General features: G+C 42.1%; 1 protein-coding gene and 1 long non-coding RNA gene across 6 annotated transcripts in view; one reads left to right on the top strand and one right to left on the bottom strand.

Moving 5' to 3' along the window:
- Positions 1–22,403, bottom strand: part of grid1b (glutamate receptor, ionotropic, delta 1b) — a 442,704-nt gene extending 420,301 nt beyond the window's left edge. For all 5 annotated transcript variants that reach the window (XM_044102209.1, XM_044102212.1, XM_044102211.1 and 2 more), the window contains exon 1: positions 21,960–22,403. In XM_044102209.1, coding sequence (XP_043958144.1) covers positions 21,960–22,041 — 82 coding nt within the window. In that variant the 5' untranslated portion in view covers positions 22,042–22,403. The remainder of the gene's footprint in view (positions 1–21,959) is intronic.
- Positions 14,974–16,487, top strand: LOC122823020. Its single transcript, XR_006369271.1, has 2 exons — positions 14,974–16,083; positions 16,162–16,487. It is a non-coding gene; the product is annotated as an uncharacterized LOC122823020 (long non-coding RNA).
- Positions 22,404–23,905: the final 1,502 nt, after the last annotated feature.

Raw genomic sequence — 23,905 nt, 5'->3', positions numbered from 1 at the left:
GTAAACCGGTCCAGAAATCAAACGCAGTCCATTTTTGAGTCCTAAACTATTGTTTCTAAGTTTCTAACTAATTCCTGAAATTACGTCGCCTTTCACCTGCCGAATTTTAGCCAATCAGCAGCTACGTTCCGTTTCCGTTTCACGTAGGTGGTTTGACCCACCGTGTTCTGCAAGATTCACATAGGTAGGAAGTTGATGCATTATGTAATTATTCGTGGCCTTAATGCGCCACGAAATTTGTTGCTGTCCGTCATAAAACAAGAAGTGTAAGATCTTAAAGACATTTATAAAAACAATATGCACACATAGGACATGATCTGGTAATCATACACCTTATTTACGGGAAGGTTGAGATATTAAATACTAAAATGGATTAAATAAAAAAAAAATTACCTTACCCTGAAACATATAATAATGTCTCACTTTGTTCAGACCTTGTCCGAGAAACACAAACATGATATATAAACCAATTCTGGCATTTATTTGGGGAACCAAGAGTTCATTACTGATGATCATATATTAGAAAAAACCCAAATTTATGTCTTTTCTATATTTAGTTTACAAAAATATGGCCTTTCCACTCATGGACATTTGGGATACACTGACTCATTGACTCCCCGGAACTATGGTCAAGTAGTGAAATGTAAATAAAGAGATTAAATCTACAAGTTGTATGCCACCAGTGTAGTTATTGTGGGGAAGCATTTCATCATCTGACCAAAAGGGTTCATATAGCTGATAAGTTTGAAATGGGGTTTATCTTCTTTTCTTTTTTTTCTTTTTTTTTCTTTTTTTTTTGGCATCCACATTAAGTTTCCTTATGAGGTTTTAGTACCGTTTTGAGATCCTCTGGAAAATAATCAGAGTAAAGAGAAATATTTACATTTTCTAATATTTCAGGGGTAAAATAGCTCAGGATGCTTTTAAGAATCATATCAAAGTGAACCACTGCAGTATCAAAGTCATGAGAAAGACTTCAGCAGGGACCCTCTGCATACTGAATCTGATTATTGGGAACTATAGTGACTGTTTGGACAGCTGATGGAGAAACCAATTCAATTAAGTTGGTTCGTTTAACCCTTGATTCATAATGCCATCTCAAGCCTCTTTTCATGACAGACAGGTTATAGTTCACATGCAATAATATATACAGTCCAATCATACAGACAAATATACAATTTAACTAATTCCTAGTTATAGTTTTCATGATAACTCATTAAAAAAAGTTTCCTACTTAACAAAACTGAGCAAAGTGCTTCAAGTTGTAAACTTTGCAGCAATCCCTTACACTGAGCATGAATGTAGCGACAGCAGAAAAGAAAACTCCCCTTTAGCATGGTTCTGCATGCTGAAGGAAGTTTGCTGCAGCCGATTGGCTGATAGAGAAGAGAGAGCAATTACCCTCCCAGAGAAACCGTGAAGCCCTGGTTGCAGGAGCACTTTCTACTTAAAACAAAAGAAAAAAAGGAGAAAAAGGAAAAAGTCTCGGTAGTCCCTTTAATGGCTGCATCTAGGACAGAAATACAGCTAAATACAAAGTCTGAGACACTAGCACAATCTATGGAATGAAGAACAGAACAGTGTGCATGTGGTTAGTGACAACAGTAGCTCCTGCAGTTGCTTTCCATAGGATAGAAACAAAGTACAACACAGAAAGGCGAAGTCGAGTGTTTTCTCTATTAGGTTATTGGCAGCAAGAGCTCAGTCAACAGAGAACGCGTTATTGAAGAGCAGTGGGAGAATATAGCCGCTGCATTACAGAGGAAACTTTATGCCTAATTGAGTGTCTGCCTCATGGACAAAAACAAGCTCATTTCAGCCATCTGAGTCCAGGAGCTTCTTATTTAATCGTGACGCTAACCTGACCACAGGTGAGGACTGGATTGTAAAAATCCGACCCTCTGAATTGAGCGTCCCCTGTTTCAATATTTCTCCTTTCCTATACTGCAAAAGACAAGATCGAAGATGTCACTACAACAGAAAAAACTCAGATCGTCCATCTCCTGTTCCTTCCCACTGTCCGTTTTAAACAAGACACTTACTTAAACTCCTAAGCTCGAGTGAGATGTTTTGAAAATTTGTCAAGCGCAGTCAAGAAATTCCCGCCTCTGTGGAAGAATTCCCCTCAAGCTGCGTTTGCTCATTCCTTTCACGGAGTTTCCAAACAAACTAATCTCCGCAGCAGAAAAACTGGCAATGGGGGTTTTAGGGCCTTTCTGGCTCTGCAACAAGAGAACGCCGTCCAGCTTCCGGGCTTGATCGATCAATCACTGGGTTTGGAAATTGCAGTCATTCAGGCGCCTTCAATTAGTGAGGAATCTGGTTCCAGCTGTCAGAGACATGCTGAGGGAATTGAGGTGAAGTTTACATTTCTCCTCGTGGCTGCAGGTGGGAGAGCCTTAAATTTCAACGGGTTTAATTAATAATGAGTGCAGCTCGGGGGCAACAGGAGGTAAACTGCGGCCCCTTGCAGCCCTTTGGTAGCTCAAGATCCAACCTCCATGAATGGTAAGCTCCTCTGAGTCTATTTCTCATGTCTGTTTTGAGAAAGTATTTCTAAACTACAAAATTTCTGAAGAAATTTAAATGGGGCCTGCCAAAGTGCGCCCGTCGGTCTGGACCCGGCGTTCCGACGCTGAAAGTTAATGTAAGACTCGTGGGTGTCCAAGTACTGTGATTCTCCTTGTAGAATAATCCACAGAAACAATTGAGCTCTTTCTCAATGTCGAACATTTAATTTCTTCTCCGCTACCCAGCCGTTACCACACACCAACGTAACCCCCCCAACTTCCTTCCAGCCCGCCTTTCACAATAAAACATTTCCCAAAACATTTTACATTTTCATAACTCCAATTTTCACTCTTACATTAATTCCAGGTGTTAGTTATTTAATGGCCAAAAGAGCAAAGACATGATGTAAAATTTGACAAGGCTTTTATTTTGAAATTTCCGCTAAGCTTCATTTAAAATTGACACACTAATCCTGTGTGTAACAATGGTTGGTTAAAATCAGTTATAAAATGCCCAAAACACAAGTAGTTCTAAAGGCCAGCTCCTTCCAGAGAGTCCTGCCATAGTTAGAACTACAGTGATGCGTTTTTGTAGTCCTAATCAGCTGCTCCGCCCTCATGTATTCCGTTGCTATGGCAATGAACCCATTTCTGCGTGTGTGAGACAGAAAGGTGGAGAAAGAATTCTATCTTTGTGAGACACCCAGTCAGTTCATATGGAAAAAGCAGTCTGAACAAACCTTTGCCGTTCAGGAACCGAGAGAAATATTCGAAAACCGTTTGAAGCGTATGAGAGGGCTATTTGTCATCGCCGATAGTACCGCAATTCATATTTGTACCTCATTCACAGTAATTGCAGTGATGAGACAAAGATAGTGTGTGCATGGCTCAGAAAATTTTCAGAAATACATGGAAGTGAATCTGGGAGAGCGTCAGTTACCCTGGCGCATGATTTTGCTCTGGAGCACCTGGACAGAAAACCGTAAGCGCTAGAGAAATTACGAAAGCATTTTACCGGAGCAGGCATGCGTATCAATGTCATGACCGAGTTTGATACCGATAGGGCAATATTTGTGGGCGTGACGGCAATTTCAAAATTGTTTTGGGGTCAAAAATCTGCTTAAATTCTCATTCTAAAAAAGCAGCAGTTGGTGTCAGTTATGCTCTGCGTTTCGGCAGTTGGAAATTTTGCTCGTCTTTCGCTTTTTACGTCGCCATCGTAAGTCCGATTCCTTATAAAAATAATAGCACCCTTCTCGGCATCGAGCCGCACGTTTTGATACCACTTTTGTATTAGAGACATTCTATTGTTCTATACCCAATAGAATGTCTCTTTATTAATGGGCAGGCCCCAATAAAGAGACACCTTATTGGTGTAGAGTAATAGGTTCCTGCCATTGCTTTGCATGGCAGGCCCCAATTAAACATTTATTATGCCCCAGCTAGAAAACGATTACGATTACGATTTAAGTCAGTTTCCAAGCTCAGAAAAGAAAAAGTCTGTTTCTATTTTGAGATGCTATCATTCTGTTCCTCTTTATTTCCCATGGGTTGTGATTTGTCGGATCAGAGCCGGATGTACAAAGCACCACATTACTCTTAAGTGTGATAACTGAAACACCACTTCACTTTAATCACTAACCAGCTAAGTGGCATCATGTTGGCAAAGCCGGCGTTCTCGTGCCAAAAACATATTTTCTGACTCCACAACAACCTCCAGCGTCGTTTTGAATCATCCAGTTCTGCTCGTTTCTGGCTTCTTATCAAGCTGTCCGCTGCCAAATCAACACCTAACGCCACCGAAGTCACTGAGACTGCACTGGAAAAAAATGACTCTAATGTGTTCCAGCTAATTTTATGAGTTTTGCTCAAGCTGTTATTCTGATTTAAATGTCTGATTTAAACAGAATTACGAATCAGAATTACAGCTCGAGCTGAACTCAAAAAATTAGCTGCAACAAATTAGAGTCTTTTTTTAAGTTGGTTGAACGAAAAAAACATTTCAGTTTTGAGTTTGAGAAGGAGCTCTTTGTTATTTCTCTGAGCAATTGAACCCTCTGACTTAGAGATAAATTTGCTGCGATGTCCAGTCTTGGGAAGATTTGTAGCTATATTAAAAATCTTCCACTTTGGAATTATTTCAGATTTCAGATGGTTTAGAAATAATTTTTCAGCCCTTCCCAGCTTGATTTTTTTTTATATCTTTAGTATCCTTTCAGTAAATCGTCTTTACTTTGAAAATATGCCTTTCTTGCTTTAGTGTCTCTGGTTATGGAGTGAAGCTTAAGCCAGCTTCAGTTTATTCTGATATTTATCAGTAAAACTCAAATGTCTTAATGCCTCCTTAGCATGCAGCATATTTCTACCGAGCAACAAGTTAGTTAATTAGCTAACTGCTGAGTCAAGAGTGTTGGAGAAGTGACACATCTAAAAGTTGCAGAAACCTAACCCTCAAGGACTTGCCCTTGTGAGGCCTGCCCTAAAAGAAATAGATTTTAAATTTTTTTTGGGGTTCTTTTTCATTCTTTGAAAACCGTAAAATTACTTCAGCGGCGCACATGATTGATTTGCATAAACATGCAGCAAACGGTGTCCAGAAATATTGCTTGGCATTTACCGCACACAAATGCTCCAATCTCTAAGGTCAGATTATTTGTTTCTGAACGAGCCGAATAGTTAATCAAGACCGCAGAAATGTGGAAATCCTTTTAAAGTTGCCAAACAACCAACGTGTGATTTGTGAGTCTGACCTTTTCCGCAAACGTTCCTACATTACGTTCAAGGTGGGAACTTCGCACTAGCCGGCAGCCAAATGCAATTTATTTGCCAGTGTTGCGAAAGCACAATGCATCGGAGCTGTTGTGTTTATCAAGCCTCCTCCTCACTCTGGCAGGTAATCAACCAGCAGTACCTGGCTTTGTGTCCCGCTGGCTGCAAAAACCGAGGAGAGAAGCAGGTTTACTCTGAGATTTAGCAGCTTCTGAGACGTGGGATCATAAACTCTGCGCCTATTCATCTCTGAGAGGCTTTATGGCAGCTGAGACTCACACAAGGTGACAATATTCTTAGATTTTGTTAAAAGTACCTACTGGCAGTCGTACATAACAACACAAGCCTTTTTTTTTTTTTTAAGTTTGATATATATTTAACTTGATTTGATTTTTTTTTTTTTTATCCCCCGATGATTATCAGTGGTTGATATTATTTGATCACTGAATGGAAAGTATGTTGCTTGACAGTAATGGAAATAATCGTAATAAAAATTTTAAAAAGCTCTACCTTTTGATTGTTTTCTATAGAAAACCTTATTAAATTTGACATTTCATTGTCTCGGTATGTTTAGATTTTAATAGTTGCAATTTTTCTACAAATTTCTACGCATTTCTACAAAGTATCAAGTATGTTTTTTGGGGGGTTTTACTGATATTAAAATAGGAAATAAAAACACAATCAGCAAATTTGCAACTAAAACAGCTCCACAGAGCAAACCGTGGCCGTCTCCCAAACAACAAGATGAGATTTTATGAATAAGGGGAAGGTCTGACCATTTTATATGTATTTTAAAAAAATGTAAGTAAGTGCAAATAGAATCAGAGGCTGAAAGACAAAATACTTCCTGTCTTCAGAATGATAGAAAACATCTGCTAAAATCAGACAGAAATAGAGAAAAGCGATCGGCTGAATGTTCGTTTTACAGAAAACAGAGATATGATTGCAATGCGATAGCAAATAATTTGTCTAATCTAACACATACTGTACTTGCAAAAATGTTACAATCTGGTGTATTTTTTATTTTTATTTATTTTTTGCCAACTTCAGTATCACTTCCTGATTCAAAAAGTAATTCAAATGTGATTTCTTCTTGATAAGTCACATAATATACAGTACAGACCAAAAGTTTGGACACACAGTTGCGTCCAAACTTTTGGTCTGTACTGTATATAAATAAATATTTTACTTCTTTATGTAATAAGTAAAAAAACTCATTTTTTTCTGTTTCTTTGTCTGGTATGTTTGTCTATAGAGGAAGAGCAACAGCGTTCAGGTGCTAAAATGTGCTCAACTTGTTTAATTGGGCTTTCGGCTCAGTCTGTCTTCTGTGTGCAAGTGGACTTTAGAGCGTCTTTTCAAAACGTCTCTTGGTAAAGTGAAATAATGTATGTAATTTTCCACCAAAAATATAAAACGGGCAAATGATTGGGAAGTTAGTAGAAAACAATAAATCAAGTGCTCACTCACTACTGCCGCTTACTGACATTGGACTTTTCACCGCCCACATGCAGGAAAATTCAATCTAATTTAATGTCAGACCGAGAGAAGAAAACGACACGTGTCTTTTCTACGGCGCACGTAAATATGTGGTCTCACCATAAACCGGGTCTCGTAATGTAAAGAGGTTTGTTGCAAGTTAAAAAGACAAGCTGTGGTTCTCTTTGTCGTGTCGCTGCTTTACTTTGAGTCCAAGGAACAGTGAAAGAAATCAGTTGGAGTCCGCAGACGGGAAATTCCTTGCTTCTTCATAATTTCATTCTTACTTATTCTAATTATTTAAAAAGAGACAGACTCAAACTGGGCTCTGTGTTGCTTTAACTCGAATTAAGACGCCACCTTTTTTTCTCCAGAGCACAAAACGCATTAAAGAAAAATTAAGACTGCCATTTGTTATCCTGCAGGTGGCCACAGCCGGACTTCACCTTTAACAATCGAAGAAGAAATTTGGAGGAGGAGCTTGTTCCACTTTCTTTTTTTTCTCTTTTTTTTTTTGATCACTCGTCTGATTACTCCGGGCCCCGTTAATCAACAAAAACTGACCACTTCTGCGCACGCAGTCAATGCAATTATGCTTACTGGCCTTGGTCTTTTCATCGCCCTCATGCAGGAAAATCCATTCCTATTAGGTGCTTAATCATTGCTAATACAAGAGGTGTAATCTATCTCCGAAAGCTGCCCATGTGGCAAATCGGTGGCGAGCAAAACCCGCTGAGAATTAAAACACATGTAGCAGACCTCTCGAGTAATATTACATGGTGGACGAGAGGTTGCTCTTTACACAGTACAGATTTCCTTAAGCCTCTCGCAGAGAGACTCAGTGAACTGTATATTTTACTCTCCAAACAAGAATTAAAATGTCTGAAATCAGTGTAATTAAGTCTGGAGGTCTGAGTATCTCGGCGGTGTATAAATTAAACCCCACCACCTTTTTTTTTTTCTTGGTGCTCCTTTTCATATAAAACCTTTACTTTAGTTTGCTTCTTTGTCTTCACTTAAACAAACACTGAATATGTAAATTATAACTATAGATTTATTGTCAAAGAAACAAAAAAAACAAAACAGCGATTGGGTCTGAAGGTAGTTCTCTTAACCTTTGCCCTCAACTATTCCTGCCTGCTTCATTCCCACACGATTTTGTAGGGATGCGACGAGGTTCGGTTCCTTTGAGTCTTGATATATTCACGCGTTGCATGTTAAACCACCGACACCAGCAGAATCTGGGTGTAGTTGGATCAAAGTTAATGTCGGTAGAAATGGATCAAAAGGTTGAGTTTCATCTGAGGAGTCTAATGATTAGAGACCAGGAAGGAGGAGACCGAGGGCCCAGGCTTGGTAGACAAACGAAGAGGAAAACTTCAGACCTCCCACATGGGAGAGGGGGGGAAAAAAAAGTAGAGATGAAGGCGAACGAGTGTATCCAAGTAGGACTGAAAATGAGATGAGACTGAATTTTCAAGTAATCGACTGGATCTATAGGCTGCATTGTGGGGAAACTGGCAGCGCCGTTGGATCGTAGCTAGAACGCCCTGGGTTTCAATCAGAGCCATAGTTCTGTCTGCGAACTTTGTTTATTGTCCCTGAGCATGTGTTGGTTCTTCATTTCCCTCCAACAGTCTGAAAACAGGAATGTCAGGTTGGACTGAAAATAAGTAAAGATGCAAAATATATCTGCATCAGCATGAGCGTCGGCTGATGTTAGTCATTTTTTAACTCAATAAGTAAAACTGGGCGAACATTAACAACTGATGTTCATTTCTATCGAGTCGCCGTTGTATTTCAGGAGGCGCAGAGGGTTAACCATGTAGTATTTGTTCAGTCATGTGACGGTGATAATGATGCAGTACCTGACTATGGGATGTCAAGCTGAAGCAGAGAACCAACGTAGGCAGTACCTTCACTTTTACACACGTAAGATACCGGTAAATATCTGTTATTCATGGCAGCAGGATCGATATCGATATCAATCTAAATGTGCGCATCAGTGCATCTGTACAACTAAGCAAATGAATGAAAAACTGCATCTCTATTTAACTATTTTTTTTAAGTGCTAAGGAATTCAGAATAGTGTAAATGATATAAAATCAAGCAAAACAGAAGGAGTGCAAAGAAACAGTTATTAAGAGAAATAGGTAGGATGAGTGGGATGTAATAAGTGGGATGTGAAGAAGAAGAAGAAAAATGAAGGAATACTGGGAGGAAAGAACTTTGAAAGAAGGCGGGATGATATGCAACATGTCATAAAAGCAGTCTAAAGAAAGAGGCTTAGCATTACATCGGAGGTGAGTAGGATGAGTGGGATTAAAAAGAGTATTTAAAAAGGATGAGGAATAAATCACAGGATCAAAACGAGAGTTGAAAATTGCACAAGAAGAAGTACAGATGAATGGCTGTGGGACGGCTGTGCAGCCCGGGACAAAGTGTGCTGTAGGGTTGAGCCAACGGTAAGCAGAGCAGCAGGGTAATTAGAGGTGATGCTTTGGGCATGACCAGACTTCTGAACTCAGGATAATATATAAACCTCATTTATGAGTGGATCTACACCGCTGATGGCTCTGCTGTTCCTGATGGGATTAAAACCAAAGCACAGAAACTGTTCAGACATCTAACAATAAGAATAACAGCACAGGGATGCGCTTAAATATTTTCAGAATAAAAGACAAGAACTGAGCCTGTCCTTGTTCGTTTACTTGAACTCAACACAAGAGAAGAACTGTGTCAAACCTTGAAAAATAAACTTTACAGAACCGATTATTAAAACCGATGAACACATTTCAAAAGATTTCTTCTGCTTTGAATTTTTTGGTCATGCTAAAATGTTTCAAATCATCAAATTGGCTTTAATATCAGACAAACATAACTAGAGGTAGTACAAAAATATCTTCCTGATTATGATTTCGTTAATAGCTAAATGTACCCAAACCAACCTGGTGTTATGTGTAGGTATAGTTGTTTCCAAAACCTTCTGACTCGACACAAAAACCCTTAAATGCGTTTGAATTAAAACAGTTCTGATTGTTTTACTGCTAGTTATCACAAATGCTTGGTGGCAGTTGGGGAGCAATTACTTTTTCCACATAAATCATTTAGTTTGAATAGTTTTTCACCCCTAGTAAACAAAATAAATACATTTTATAACAGTTTTCTTTCTTCATTTTTTTTATCCAGGTTATCTCATTAAAATACGGTTGGTGATCTGAAACATTTGAAGCATGACAAAAAAAAAAGAATAGACAAATTCTGAAAGGAGGCAGATACTTTTTCCAAATGAAAGCAGCTTGAAGAGAGAATCTGAAGAAACTGAAGTTAGTTTCTTTGCTGGGTTGTCTTCGAGGTCTGTGCCCCTACAATTAGCCTTTATCAGCTGGATGTTACATTCCAGGAAGAAAAGTGTTTAAAAAACATTGGTGACCTGCTGGTATTAGATGGGTCCAGGGGAGCGGAGGCATCCCTGAGCCCATCAGCCATGTCAGCTTTAATTGAGTTAAATGTGAGGCAGAGCATTGGTGTAATGTGACCTGAACACATATCTGCAATTTAGAGGCACTTATCATGAAATCCTCCCACTCAGATAGAGGTCCTCTGAAGAGGGAAGGCTCCATTTAGCAGGTCTACCACCGCAGATATGATATAAGCTGCTGTCGGCCGGTCGAGGTGCGTTATTGTGACAGATTAGCCTTCGGGGTTCACTGTGCTTAAGCAGAATTATTCCGATCCTGCGCCAGAACACGCTTAGAGTGAAATACTGTGGGGGTTTAAAACGCTGCCAAAGACTGAGCACAACAACAACGAGTGGATTTACGGCGGTTGGAACTTTGTGGATTTATGACAAGCTGTTTTCATAATTAAACACCCAAATCAGTGACGCCCGCTGCAAAACATCGAAGACGATTCCGCTGGACCGCTGCGGACCAGGTCCAGGAGTCTGTTTCCCTTGTTTACGCCGGGATCCCATATGTTCTCACCCCCGCTGTCGTCCAGCAGAAAGACAGCTGTAAAACCTAAACACGAAGCCCAGCTCTTTACTCTCCCATCTCCAGTGCAAGATGCTTTGCACCTCTCTCTCCTGACTGACTGCCAACTCATCACCTTCAGCGAGGGCTATGCAAATGCAACGTGCATCTGCTGAAATTAGAGACATGATCAGCCAGGCTGGCTGAAACAAACAGGATTCATTTCATGTAGGGGATAAAATGACAGATATTGAGATCTATTGTAGCTCTGCAGCTGGGAGGTGCTGTTAAGCTAACAAACGGCATCCTATGATAAAAACTCCACATTGGTTGTAATTCATCGGGTTCCACATGACGAATGACATCATGGCAACCTTAAATATGTCAAACACAGGAGGTAGGGTAATTGCTTATGTAACTCACCAAGAAAAAGACAATCAAAAGGCACAAAGTTCTTCAAATTAGAGATCTTTGGGATTGGAACTACAGCTAATCAAATCCTTACACGAAGGCTGATGAGCTTTAACTCAAAAAGTGAAGGCAGGTCAGACTTCCACTGAAATTCTTGAGATGTTTCGGTCAGGTTGACTGCAGTCCACCTGTTCAGCTGATTTCATTCAGGCGATCAAACATAATTTGGAATTAAACACACTCGCCTAAATAAGGTCTGACGGCTGACAGTGTGCTTCACATCAACCGCCAACCAAGAAAGAACCAAGATGAGAACATACTGGGTCATCTGTGGCAACGTGCAAACATCCTGATAGCTCTGTGTTCGCCGTTTTATCGGGAGAGGACGTTTCTCTTTTTCGAGACGTCAATCCCCTCTGGGCTGCCAAACAAGACAGATTCTTCAAGAAAAAACTGTTCCACGATGCCCTGGACCTCAGACTAAGTCAACAATTCATCTTCCAGCACTATAACATGAAGGACACTGCCAAGACGACAAGAGGACGGCTTCAGAAACCATCTGTAATTGTTGTTGAGTGGCCCAGACTCAAGTCAAACTGAACGTCTAAAACCGGTTCCCTAATGCCACTGCCCATCAAACGTGACTGAGTGTGGAAGGACCAGCGAAGAAGACTAATGCGACACTCTCCAAAGAGTATGTGCCACGCTTGTAAAGACGTACTCGAGAAGATTAGAGGCTGTGATTGCTGCTCAGTGTGCTTCAACAAAACATTAAGCCAAGGATATGAATACTAATCAAGATTTGGCAATTCAAAAATCTTCAAGGTTTTTTAGAAAGATGCTGTGCCCCGTCTTTAAAGGCTCCTGTGTCCAGAGATGGATAAAGGGACCCAGAATACAAATGTTAAAGATCGTATTAATAAAGGCAAATCTTCACGATTTGTTTTTATCAGTTTCAATGCGTTGTTTTGAAGTCAGCAGGTTTTACACAGAGCTGCTCGCGAACTTAAAAGATCTTTGACTTCTAAACTCACCGCAAATGCATTCACTAAGCTCCCAAACATTATTTATAATGCATGAGTGTGTGAGTGGAGGTGATGCATCAGGGCGAGGGATCCAGTCCATAGAAACGATTTATGCTCATTCTCTCCATTTGACCTGATTTTCTCACAGTAAAGTCCCTTTTTTTGGTTTCTCTTCTTCTCTATTCGTACATTAATCATGCTTTTCTTGCATCCATGGGTTGTGAGTTAAAAAAGTTTGTTTGGGACCCAATAGTTTAGCCCAGACTTGTTTAAAGTCAGTCTTTAAGCACCATGTCCTTCTTGTTTTAGACCTTTCTTTGGCCCAACACACCAGAAATGGTCATGCTGAGAGAAGCTAATTTAGCCATTTGCATCAATTAGTTGGAGCAAGACTTTATCAAGAACGTCCAGTCCAATGGGGCAATTTGCTAAGCAGGTTCAACATAGCCGGGCTTTCTTTCTGTGTTTTGGCTTAACAAAGCTTAAAGCTCTTCACAGACAAAACAGGAACGGCAGCAGCAAATAAGAAGGTAGGTTGTTAACTCAGGCTTTCTGCTTGCAGACGAGAACATCAGACGATAGAAGCAATTATTTTCCACATCGTTTGACACTTTTTCTTTTCCACTCACAGCATGTCAGTCTCACAAATAAAGTTACAGAAAGGAAGAAAAAAAAAAAGAAAAAAAAACTGATTACACAACACCCTACCTAATGCTATCTGCAAACATGCAGGCTGTATTTATGGAGACAATCAGGGTGAAAAGCTGCTGTTAAATAGGAGTGTTGTAGAAAATGGTTGAAAGTAAGTAAGTTACATAACTGCAGCTGCAGACAGGAAGCACTAAATGTACATCTCCAAACATAAAAACATACACCGGTATGTGTTGCTCTGATTCCTGCTGATCAAATATTAACAGATCTGTGTCTCGTTTTAATACTTACTCAGTCTAACATCAGCATTCACTTCTTGGCAGCCCCTTTTTTATTACGTTCCAGAGAGATGACATGTTTGCATAGCTTTTACTTTTCACTCGGGGTTTCTTGGGTGAAATGGCTGTAATTTAGCAGAGAAAAGCATTTGTGGTTAAAGAAGAAAAGACAAGAAGGATGAATTGTTATGACTGCAATCCATTAGGCTTTTATGAGGATAAATTATGCGATTAAACGTCATTTAGATCAAGGCATGATTATGGGATAATGGGAAGCTTTTGAGATTTTCAGTTGCTTCACTCAAACTTTTCCGTCTGAGACAACTGAGAAAAGACTTATTGGACCAGTGGAGATTCTTTCAGACAGTTTAAACTGGTAACATTCTCACAGAGCCAGGTTATGTAATGTAGCCAGGCTCCGTGCACCGTGATGACTTTGCAAACCTTTCAGCTCAACATTGCCAGCTATGCTGCAAATCTGAGAAAGTCCTGGGGTCATATCACTCCACAATTTGTTCCAGAACCACAAAATGTGATTAAGCTATGTATGCTAAAAAAAAAAAAAAAAAAAATAATAATAATAATAATAATAATAATAATAATAATAAATAAATCTAGATGCTATCTGTACGTTTTGTTATTCTCTTTAAATCATACACTATTTTTAGCACTTGCGCAAATGAGTTTGCACACAATGAAATGGGGCGTGTTGGGTCAGTTAGTGGGCGGGGTTGGATGTTTGATTCCACCCTCAAATGGTATTGATAGCCTTTCTGCTTCCCACCAAATGTCTGTTTTACTAGTGGCTTTACTCCTGCATCTGCATGAAACTGTACATGAATCACCTCTCGTGCTCGTGGGTCGTTAAGAGTGTGTGAATCTGAATCCGACTACCGAAGGATGATGGTTTAATAGCCCGGTTCCCCCATAAGGAGCGATGTTATTGACGTATTGAACCAGCCAGTTAACACTATCTACTCATCATCAGCAGTCCATTTGTCCGACCAAAGAAAGCCTCAGTAAGTTTAAAATATGATCTGAAAAAATCTGATTTTACGGTCTAATTCTCAGAGACTATTTTTTCCCCCCCATGTCCACTTACACTCAGAACAAACCACATAGGCTTCGTCATCACAGCATCAGGAATAAAACCATAAGAGCGTCTTTGTGGAGCCTGTTATTAGTCAAAGCAGTTTCCATTCTGAGCCCGTTCCTCTCGCTCTGCCCACACAGTCTGCATCTGTTTGTCACTGTGAATTAGAAAGAGCGCTAACACTGCTTGCTAGAGTATTTGAATGCCTTTCTCAGGGTCAAACAGTCGTCGGCTGCCGCGTCCGTCTCAGCATCTGTGTGTTTTGTGCAGGCGGTGGAGGTAAAGCGCGGTTGTCCGGCCCCTCACTGAGAGGAGGCGGGAAGCTTTCTGCGTTCCTCCCTAACCCGGTTAGTTCATCTTATTTAGTGGCGGGGCGAGAAAAGGCCGCAGCTGCTCATTTGCTTTGCCAGCTTCAACAGATTGGATTCCTGCAGTTCGAGCTCGCCTTTTCCAAAACTAGCCACCGCATACGCAGGCTCTCCTTCTGCTAGCCACTACAGCGGCGCCGTAAATCATCCCTCGTCAGCTGCCTGGCTCGTGGGACGGGCTAATCTCTCCTCCTCTGGCTCTTTATAAAAAGTGACTTGTTATCCGCTTGGCCTGAGGGGCGTTTAGGGGACCTTCTGAACTGGAAAAGTGCCCAGGTGGGAAACAAAGAGCTACAAACCTGAGTGTGTCTGGTATCAGCTTCTGTGAGGCAGATAGCAACACTTCCACAACCTGATAGCTCTCGCACTGAATACATTAACTGCTGATCTGTTACAGAATTTATCTCCTGTTTGGTTTTTTTCTTCTTCTTTTTTTTTTTTTTTTTTTTTGTTTTAGGATCCAATTGGATCATCTTGGGTGCCTTTCTGTGAAACAAATAATTAAACTACAAATGAAAATGGCTGCATGCGGTGTAAGAGCGCTCCCTCGCAGACCGGGCGCCATTGATTTTTCGACTTCCTGCAGCTCATTGTTTTGGCTTTACGACGCAGTTACAATAAAAAATCACTCTTAACTCTCTAATTACCCACATTCCCAGGTCGGTCTTTGTTGTGGAGAAACAAACAGCTAAACACAATCCCAATTACAGGCTGAAGTAATGCAGGTATTGGGCTTTGCTAAAGTATTCACACCACATTTTTACATTTCCTCATATTAGAATCACCGACTGCAATTCATTTTATTAGGCAAGGGAAGTACATAATTGTAAAGTGGATTTTTATTATAATTTAGTTTAGTTTTTTTTTTTTTGTTTGTTTGTTTGTATTTTTTACAAATCAAAACCTGAGTAGTGTGGTCTGCATTTGTACTCCATTTATTTTTGATAACAGCTGTAGTTTGGTGATCCTGGTCGCAAACATACAACCAAAAGGCACAGTGGAGAGTTTAGATTAAATCCTATTCATGCGATTAAAAAGGTCCAATCAATTTTGCAGCTGTAACAGCTGCTGAACAGAAAAGCGCTCTCCTCTGTTCTGTCTTTTACTGGTCAAAACACTTTAAACTCTTTTCCTCCCTCTGTACAACTATGTGCTACCAAATACGTCAACATTTGTGTAGAAAGCAATGCAAAGTGTAAAAATAAGAAGAAGAATAAATTAACAGGTTTGAAAACTTTCGCAGCACATTTAAGGACTTGAAAAGTTCATAAAAGCCACAGAACCGAGGATTCGCCCGACACCGTAGAACTGAGCTCCACACTCTTGGGATGTTAAGTCCTTCTACCTATCAGCTAACTGGGTTGTTCCTGTCTGTGTGGTGCTTTTTCCGGTGCCTGAAGGTTTCTCCCGGACTGTGGGGATGAGAAGCTTTGCTCCCACACACCTGAGGATCATCAGCCATCAGCCTTGGAGGATAAGAGGAGCGAGCTGCTGATCATTCTTCGTCTGAGTGTTAGCTTATGCGGTACCTCTAGTCTTTCCTCGTGTTTTCCGTGTGCTTCAGACCTCTCTCACTAATTATTTCCTTGCGCTTCCTCCTAAGGTATTTCTGTGAGCCTCCTGCTGGAATAAAGCTCTTGCGATCATCCTCTGAAGCCACGTCTTACCGCTGGAAGAACAATTCCCCCTGGATCATCCACCACAGTCAGCAGCTTAGATCCAAACCGCCATCATCCTCCAAGCCAAGACTCGACTACCACACAGACCGGCAACCCAGAACGCTCACATTCCTCCAGCAAGATTATTCCGTCATCCTTATTATCACAATCTTCTTCCCAACTCTACATCGCCCTCGCAGTTCCCTCCCTGCACAAAACCTTGAGAAGTCTGGACTTTATTACGTCTGTAACAATAAACTTGATGAACTTTCTTTTTTTTTTTTTTTGCTGGTCCCCTGAGAGTTTTCCTGCATGTGGGTCAGTAGTTTAAACCGTAATGTGACTCTACCTCTTCCGAATGTGCGCCAAGTCACAGCTTAATGTGCGCTGTGAGCCAAAGCTGAATGGCTGAACTAATTAATCCGGTGAAAATAATCACAACACACACTATAAGTAATATTGTAAGTGGGGCACTGATCTAGCCCCTATAAGCTCTTTCATACAAGACACATTTCTTCACAAAAAAAAAAAAAGGACTTTGAATCCAGTTGCTATGTTTATGCTTTTTCTGGACTTGATAAGAGGAAACACAAAAACAGATCCAGAAAATAAATAGAAAGTGACATTCAAAAGACTGCGCTACTCTCAGTGCACCAGAAATCTACACAGCAAATGCTTTTTAACCTTTTTAAAGGGGCGGTATTATGTATTTTCTTGCCACATTGTGACATTTTACAGCACAATCAATTAACTGTTTTGGCTTTGTTTTAAAAATGCTGCGTATATCAAAAGATTTTTGACTTTGTAATGTAATGGCTTAAAATTGGGTCTCTGTCTCTTTAAAAAAAACATTTCTCTTTCTGAAACTCCACCTTCGTGTCCTCGTCACAACATTGCTCTTCTATTAACTAGCTCCTGTACAGCAGGTGTTTGCTAATTGCTGCTGACTAGTTTGAAGGAGCTGAGTGGGAGAGACATGGAGTAAGGCTAATCTGCGAGGTAGACGCTCAGGTTCTTGGAAACTGCGCTTTTAAGGCGGTGAGAGATCCAACCAGGCGTTTTGCACAGCTGAATGGTTGCATGAAAGAATCAAGGCAACACTCCAGGTATGTTTTTATGAGGAAATAACATTATAATATGGTGTAAAGCTCAAAAACGTTGGTTTTAATAAAGCTAATTATTCAACAGCCAATCAAAAAGCCTCACGTAATAAACTTAAACTACATACAATTCCGGATGCTTCTGTTTTTTTAAATAGCAGAGTAGCAACTGTAACTCACAGAACCAACTCCGGTAACAAAAAAACAAACAAAAAAACAAACAAAAAAACGTATTTTGCTTTATGTTTTGTTCATATGGCGTCTACAAATATCAACAAGAACACAGTATGAGCTACTAGAATTATTACATTTGTTTATGTTTTTACAGTATAAATACATATAAATATACAATATACAATAAATATTACAAAAGCATAAAAACAATGCAAATTCTTTAACTACAAAATATTTTAGAAGTTAAATTAATGTCTCAGGTGGAAGATATCTACCAATTTTTTCCCCCAGTTTTATGTCATTAATCGAGTGCCTCTACTGCTAAATATTTTTAATTTACCCCTTTTAGCCTCTTTTGTATTTTTTGTGTGTTTGTTGTCTTTGAATTGGAATTAGATGCGGTTCAGTCGGGATCTATGAGGCCTTTAAATTAGACATAAACACCAGTGACACCAAGACAAACGCCGTTGACCTTATCAAGTCAAGGATGTGCTGGGAATCGAGGTATTCTGCTGATTTTATTTTTATTTTTATCATTATTATTATTTTGAATCTCTTAAGCGCTTTATCAAAGCTTTCCTTGTGTGTTTTCAGTGACGCAACGTAAATTTTTTTTTTTAAAAAAAGGAAGGCATTTTGCGAACTGCTGGGGAGCTCCTGACACGGTGCTCTGAAACTAAAGATTTTTGTTGTTGTTTTTGTCCAGAACACGCTGCAGCTTGTTTTCTCCATCTGCGAGTGGTGGGTGGGGTTGTCTGTTCAGATTTGACATCCTGCTGTGCGTCTGCTTCCCATCATCACTTCCACTGCTGCCTCTTTGGAAGAAGAATGTTCTCCAGAAACCAGCCGGAGGGCTCCTGACGTCCTGGACGTACCTGTCACTGACGACTTGATCTCTGAGATCTAATTAAAGGCAGAAATTAGCTGGAAGCCGATTTGCTCCGGTTTGCCACTCTCTGATGTTCTTCGACCGCTGCTTTACTTTCAAGGCACAAGGAGAGAAAAAAAAAAGAGAAAAAAAAAAGAAAAAAAAGCAGCTGTTTTTACTGATTTTATGCACATTGAACCAAAGAACAGGGAGTGTAACTAATTAGAGAAAGCAGCTGCTGCCGCTGGGATCTGCACAGATACAATTTTGCAGACTCTTGGACCTTCACTGTGCTGGGTTTTTGCACCAGTGCTGCACTTGAACGCAGCAGCAGCAGACCGTGTGGTCAAGGGTTTGGTTGACTGAAGGGCCCGGCTCCCACATTTTATTGCGCATCAGCTCTTTTACCAATCGGCCCCCTCCTCCTCCTACCAGCACCTCGCTGCTGACCTCCCCGCCTGCCGCCGATCCTCCGCGGCGGACAGAGGAGACGAGGGGACAAACAAACCGGGGAAACGTCACAGACGATCACCAGCGCGGCTGGACGAGACAGATGCTGGAGTAGGAGGGTGCGCGGAGCGGGGTGTTCAGAGCAGAGGCTGAAAAACTGTCACATCTGATATGCGTCCTGCTGCGCCGCGTTGCCAAGTCGATCCGGCTGTCAGGAGGCTGAAGGAAACAACAGAGCCCCCGAACGCAGCCGAGCAACCGCTGCTGCTCTGCTCTGAGGTTCGAGAGCTCCCGTGCATTTTCGTCGGCGTGACCGCACAACAGCGTCCTTAATGTGGAAAATGAATTCACCTTCCTTGTAAGCCAACAGAATCTGTTAAATGATCCGGAAGAGAACGTCTCAATTAACCAGAAGCTGGATAATCGCAGATGACTGACATGAGTTATACTCAGCCGACAAAACAATCCAGCTGCAGCCACCAACCAAACCGGAGAAGTAACAGCAGTTAGAATCTAAGATTTCAATTCCACTTGAACGGTCTTGACATACAGCACCTATAAAACTTGTGGGTGTGAATGAAGTGATAGCGCTCAGATACAAATAGGATAAATTACAGACAAAATGGATATAAGCATTCTCCTATGAGAATTCTGTTTTAAAGGGACAGTATTATGTGTTTTCCTTTTCTAGTCACATTATATCCAGATGCCGGAGTATTACCTTCAACAGCGATACAACAAATGTGACTTAAAAGAAATGTGACTTTTGTAAGTTAATCTTTAACAAAGTCATTCAGAAAGTCATCACAACATTGCTCCTCCATCAACCCTTTAAAAATGTTTCTTTGTTTGTTTGTTTTGTTTTACCAGTGTTTCATTAAGAAGTAGCTCCTATCATGAGCTCAGTAGATTCGTATTTCCACCAGGTGTTTGCTAATTGCTGCTGGCTAGTCTGTGGGAGCTGAATCCTCCCGCCCCGTCGGAACGGGTAGAAACAGCTTACATTGGACCTCCTGTTTGGGTTCCAGTGTTTGCAGAGTTTTCCATCTAAACAACCCAAATGTATCAGTAGCAGGTCTTAAATCTCTCTCACACTCCCGTGAATCATCGACACAGAGCAGCATGCTGGGGTCAGGCTGCTGGTCTGTTGTATTTACTGACTTGTGTTTTGTAATAATCCCACTTCACTGTCCTGTGTTGTTCCCACTGAATGCCGAGTCCTCCCAGGGGGATACTGATATCCTCCCATCTGTCCATGCATGCATCCGAGCCTGTCCCCGGACTTCTACTTCATCCACACAGGGACAGATCCGGCCAACAGGAAAGAAGGAAAAAGAGGAAGAGAAAGAAAGAAAGAAAAATAGCTACCCCAAAGTCCTGTAAAACCTTCAGCTGAAGGCCGCTTTAGACCCACTTGCTCACTTTGGTTAGCGTCTCAGGAAATGTTAAACCGTTTAGATGGGAGAGTTGTTCCTCTGTTCCTTGTTTTGGTCGATTCAAGCAACTTAGTTCTATTTTTTAGCCTTTTATCTTAATCTCAACAGATATGTTGGAGGATAAAAAAAAACGCATGAAGGTGATAACATTTAAAGGTCCACGTTAAGAACAAACAAACAAACAAACAAAAAGCTGTTTCTTGGATGAAACCAAAACAAAAGAGATCCTGCATATAAGCAGCAGCAGCAGCATCAGCAGCAGGTTCTAGCTCAGAGAACTGATGCTCCCACGCAGCCAAAGGAGTGAACTGAGGTGGTTAGACTGCCTCACTGAAGGTCAGTCAATCAGCCAATGGATGGATGGATGGATGGATGGATGGTTTTGTCACATTTTAACTAGAGATGTGGAGCCAATCTTCATGTCAGCCTCATGGAAAATGTCCTTTCCTCTCTCACATAGTTAAAACGCAGCATCTTAGCCATGAAAAACAGTTCAAGTTTTAAAATACCAATAGCTACAATACAGCACAGTCTCAACCTGGCCCTGCTAGGAATCAGCCCTTAGCAGCCGCAAACTGTGCTTATCCTTCAGGCCGGCCGTGTTCGCTTCATCGCCACCCAAAACATGCAGCACCAGGTTTGACTTCACAGAATTTGGAGGCCTTTGTTCCTGAGCCGATTGTTCTGCCCTCATGGTTTGTTTTCCATCCACCACTTAAAGAGGGGACGACTATCCTTCTGCAGAATGACTCTGCAGCCTTCCTCTTCCTCTTCCTCTTTCCCTCTGCTGGCTTCAGCACCCATGGCCCACCGCATTGCTGCCACTTGCACAAAGCTCTGGCTGCAGGACACCAGGGGGGATCAGGATCATCTCTGCCTGTGTGTGACTTCCGTTCCATCCATTCCAGCTACTCTCTGAGCTCTCATCATTTTCTTCTTCTTTTTTCTTCTTCTTCTTCTTCTTCTTTTTTCTTTTCTCTCAGTGAAACCGTGTCTGGACTGAAGCAGCAGGAAATAACGTGACAGAAAGGGAGGCCAGCGCTTGGACGCCTGAAAAGCCCGGAACAGTCGCCGTTTGTCCCCCTCTGTCATCACTTCCTCTGCCGGAGTTGATTAACATTTCACTCACGTCCAACTGAAAGTTCACGCTTATAGATGAGGGGGAGGAGTGGGAAAGATGGAGATGGAGTGTAAGGGAGGTGTGTGTGTGTGTGTGTGTGGGGGGGGGGGAGATGGAGAAAGTGGAGCCCTCTAAACACCCACGGAAGGGCGGATGTGACGGGTTTCAGCGTGGAAATTACAACTGCCTGTTCGAGGAAAGCGAGGATGGATGGATGGATGGATGGATGGATGGATGGATGGATGGATGGATGGATGGATGGATGGATGGATGGATGGATGGATGGATGGATGGATGGCGCAACCCGGGCGCGGGGCGCTCTATCAGCCTCCACTCTGCGTGCGTCTGAGCCAGAATGCAACAGTCTCCTTCCTTTCTTCCTCCGCGTAGTAATCCTGGCTCGAAAGGATGGTCAGCTATCAGAGTAAGTAAATTTTTTTTTAATTATTGTTTTCTTTGCCATGCGGAGACGTTTGGCAAGGAGCGCCTGGACCCGCAGCCCTACCAGCACAAACCACTCCACATTCCCCACTCCGTCCCCGCAGCCAAAACCCGCACAGCTGAGCGCCAAAATAAAGCCCGGGTGCTCTCTTACCGATGTGGATGATGGAGTCGGCGCTCGCTGTGTTGCACTGCAATATCCACAAGGAATGAAATAACAGTATCAGCATTTCCATCTCCAGTTCGAGCCCCGGAGGCGCATCCACGGATCCACCTCGCCGATTCTTGGGGTTCTTCTTCTCACTGGCGAGCAAATCCGAATGGGAGCAGCGGCGGCGGCGAAGTGTTACAGAAAACTAAATCCCACAGAAGAAAGTGTTGGTCAAAGTCGAGCTGAAGAAGGAGATTAGAGAGAAGAAGAAGAAAAAAAAGCAGGGAGAAGCTTCCAGGGGCTCCAGAGAGGAGCGAAGCCGGGGAGGTGAGAGGGGAAGAGGGGGGGAGGATGACAGGAGACACCGGGGGTTTGTTTCAGAGGTGAAGATCCGCCGGACGAGCAGCTCTGACTCTCTACCTCCGAGTCTGAGACATCACACACTGCAAACTGCGGAGGAGCAGGAGGAGGGACGTTCTCTCTCTCTCTCTCTCTCTCTCTCTCTCTCGCTCTCTCTTCCTCTCTCTCTCTCTCTCTCTCTCTCTTTCTCTCTCTCTCTCTCTTCCCTCCCTGCCTGCCTCCTTTCTCTCCATCACTTCTCTTTCCTCTCCTCCGACCCACGTGACTGCAGAGCATCTATCTCCGGTGCTGGAAGCCGGAGCGGAGAAAAGAGAGGCGCGGGATGGAGATGGAGATGGTGGGATGGAGGGATAGAGGGATGGAATGGATGGGAGACGGAGCGCAGCGCAGCGCGGAGGAGGCGCAGAGGTTCTGTCGCCCCCGGGGTGATGCTCGCTCTCTCGGTAAGGTTTCGGGTGTTCATTCGGGGGCAGAAGAAACCGCGCTGAGACTTTCTTAAAAAAAAAAAAAAAAAGAACCTGGCAGTACTTTAAAGTATTAGTCGCTTCATGGGAGAGTGAGATTTTGTGCAGACAAGAAAGTGTAGCATGTGTTGGATTTACGCAGGGACGCGCTTGCCTGTGCTTTGTGACTCTCGTGCTGGTGCGTAAATGTTCGAGATCTGACCTCTCGGCTTCATCCATCCCATCGCATGAAGGTGGAACGAAAGACCGGGAAGCTGTCACACACAATGTGGGTGGAGTTGCAGGGCGGAATGACCGCTGTTCTCCTCCGTAACATCTGCGTGAAGCCGCGTTTCCATTTCAGCACCTTGGAGAGGTTCTCAGTTATGCGCCCGCGAACGGACCGAACCAAACCTCTGTATCAGCCTTCCTTTATTTATTTATTTATTTATTTATTTATTTATTTATTTATTTATTTATTTATTTATTTATTTATTTTGTCCCGAGTCTTCATTCATTTATTCATTCTACAGATTACACGATCTTTTTCTTCTTCTTCTTCTCATAAGCTCGAATACGAGGAAGCGTGTCCGCTCTTTTGCGTTTCTGCGCGTGAAACCGTCTCGATGGATGAGAACAACCGCGACAGTGGGAGGAGGAGGAGTTCCCAACAGGTCTCTGTGGTCAAACCCTGAAGGGTCTCACACACCCACACACACACACACACACACCTTCTGCAGAGTGGAGCCTCTGGCCGATTGTGTGTTTGTGACGTCACTGACATGTCCCGTAATGTCCTATACAGGTGAGGAGCAGCTGTCGGTGCGGCACTGTTACCGAGCAGCGCGGAGAGAGAGAGAGACAGGGAGAGAGGAGGAGAAGTCTGCCGGAGAGTGCTGCACCTGGCCTTACAATTAAAGGATATTTCTTGCGACCGAATGAGACTCAGAAATGTCTTTTAATTGTTTGACTACGTGTGGTGTGAAATGCTGAGAGCAAGATCCGCGGTCCGGTCAGAAGATGATGCATCTTCTGGACAGCTCTAATGGATCTTCAACACACCCCTCCCCCCCCTCACCCCAATGTAGTTTCATTTTAAAGCTGAGATGGTGAGGAAAAGTAAATAAATAAATTTAAAGATTGACA

The sequence above is a fragment of the Gambusia affinis genome, linkage group LG20 (genome assembly GCF_019740435.1).
Source record: "Gambusia affinis linkage group LG20, SWU_Gaff_1.0, whole genome shotgun sequence".
NCBI classification, from domain to species: Eukaryota; Metazoa; Chordata; class Actinopteri; order Cyprinodontiformes; family Poeciliidae; genus Gambusia; species Gambusia affinis.
The sequence above is the reverse complement of the archived record's forward strand: the minus strand, read 5'-3'. Positions and strand labels throughout refer to the sequence as shown.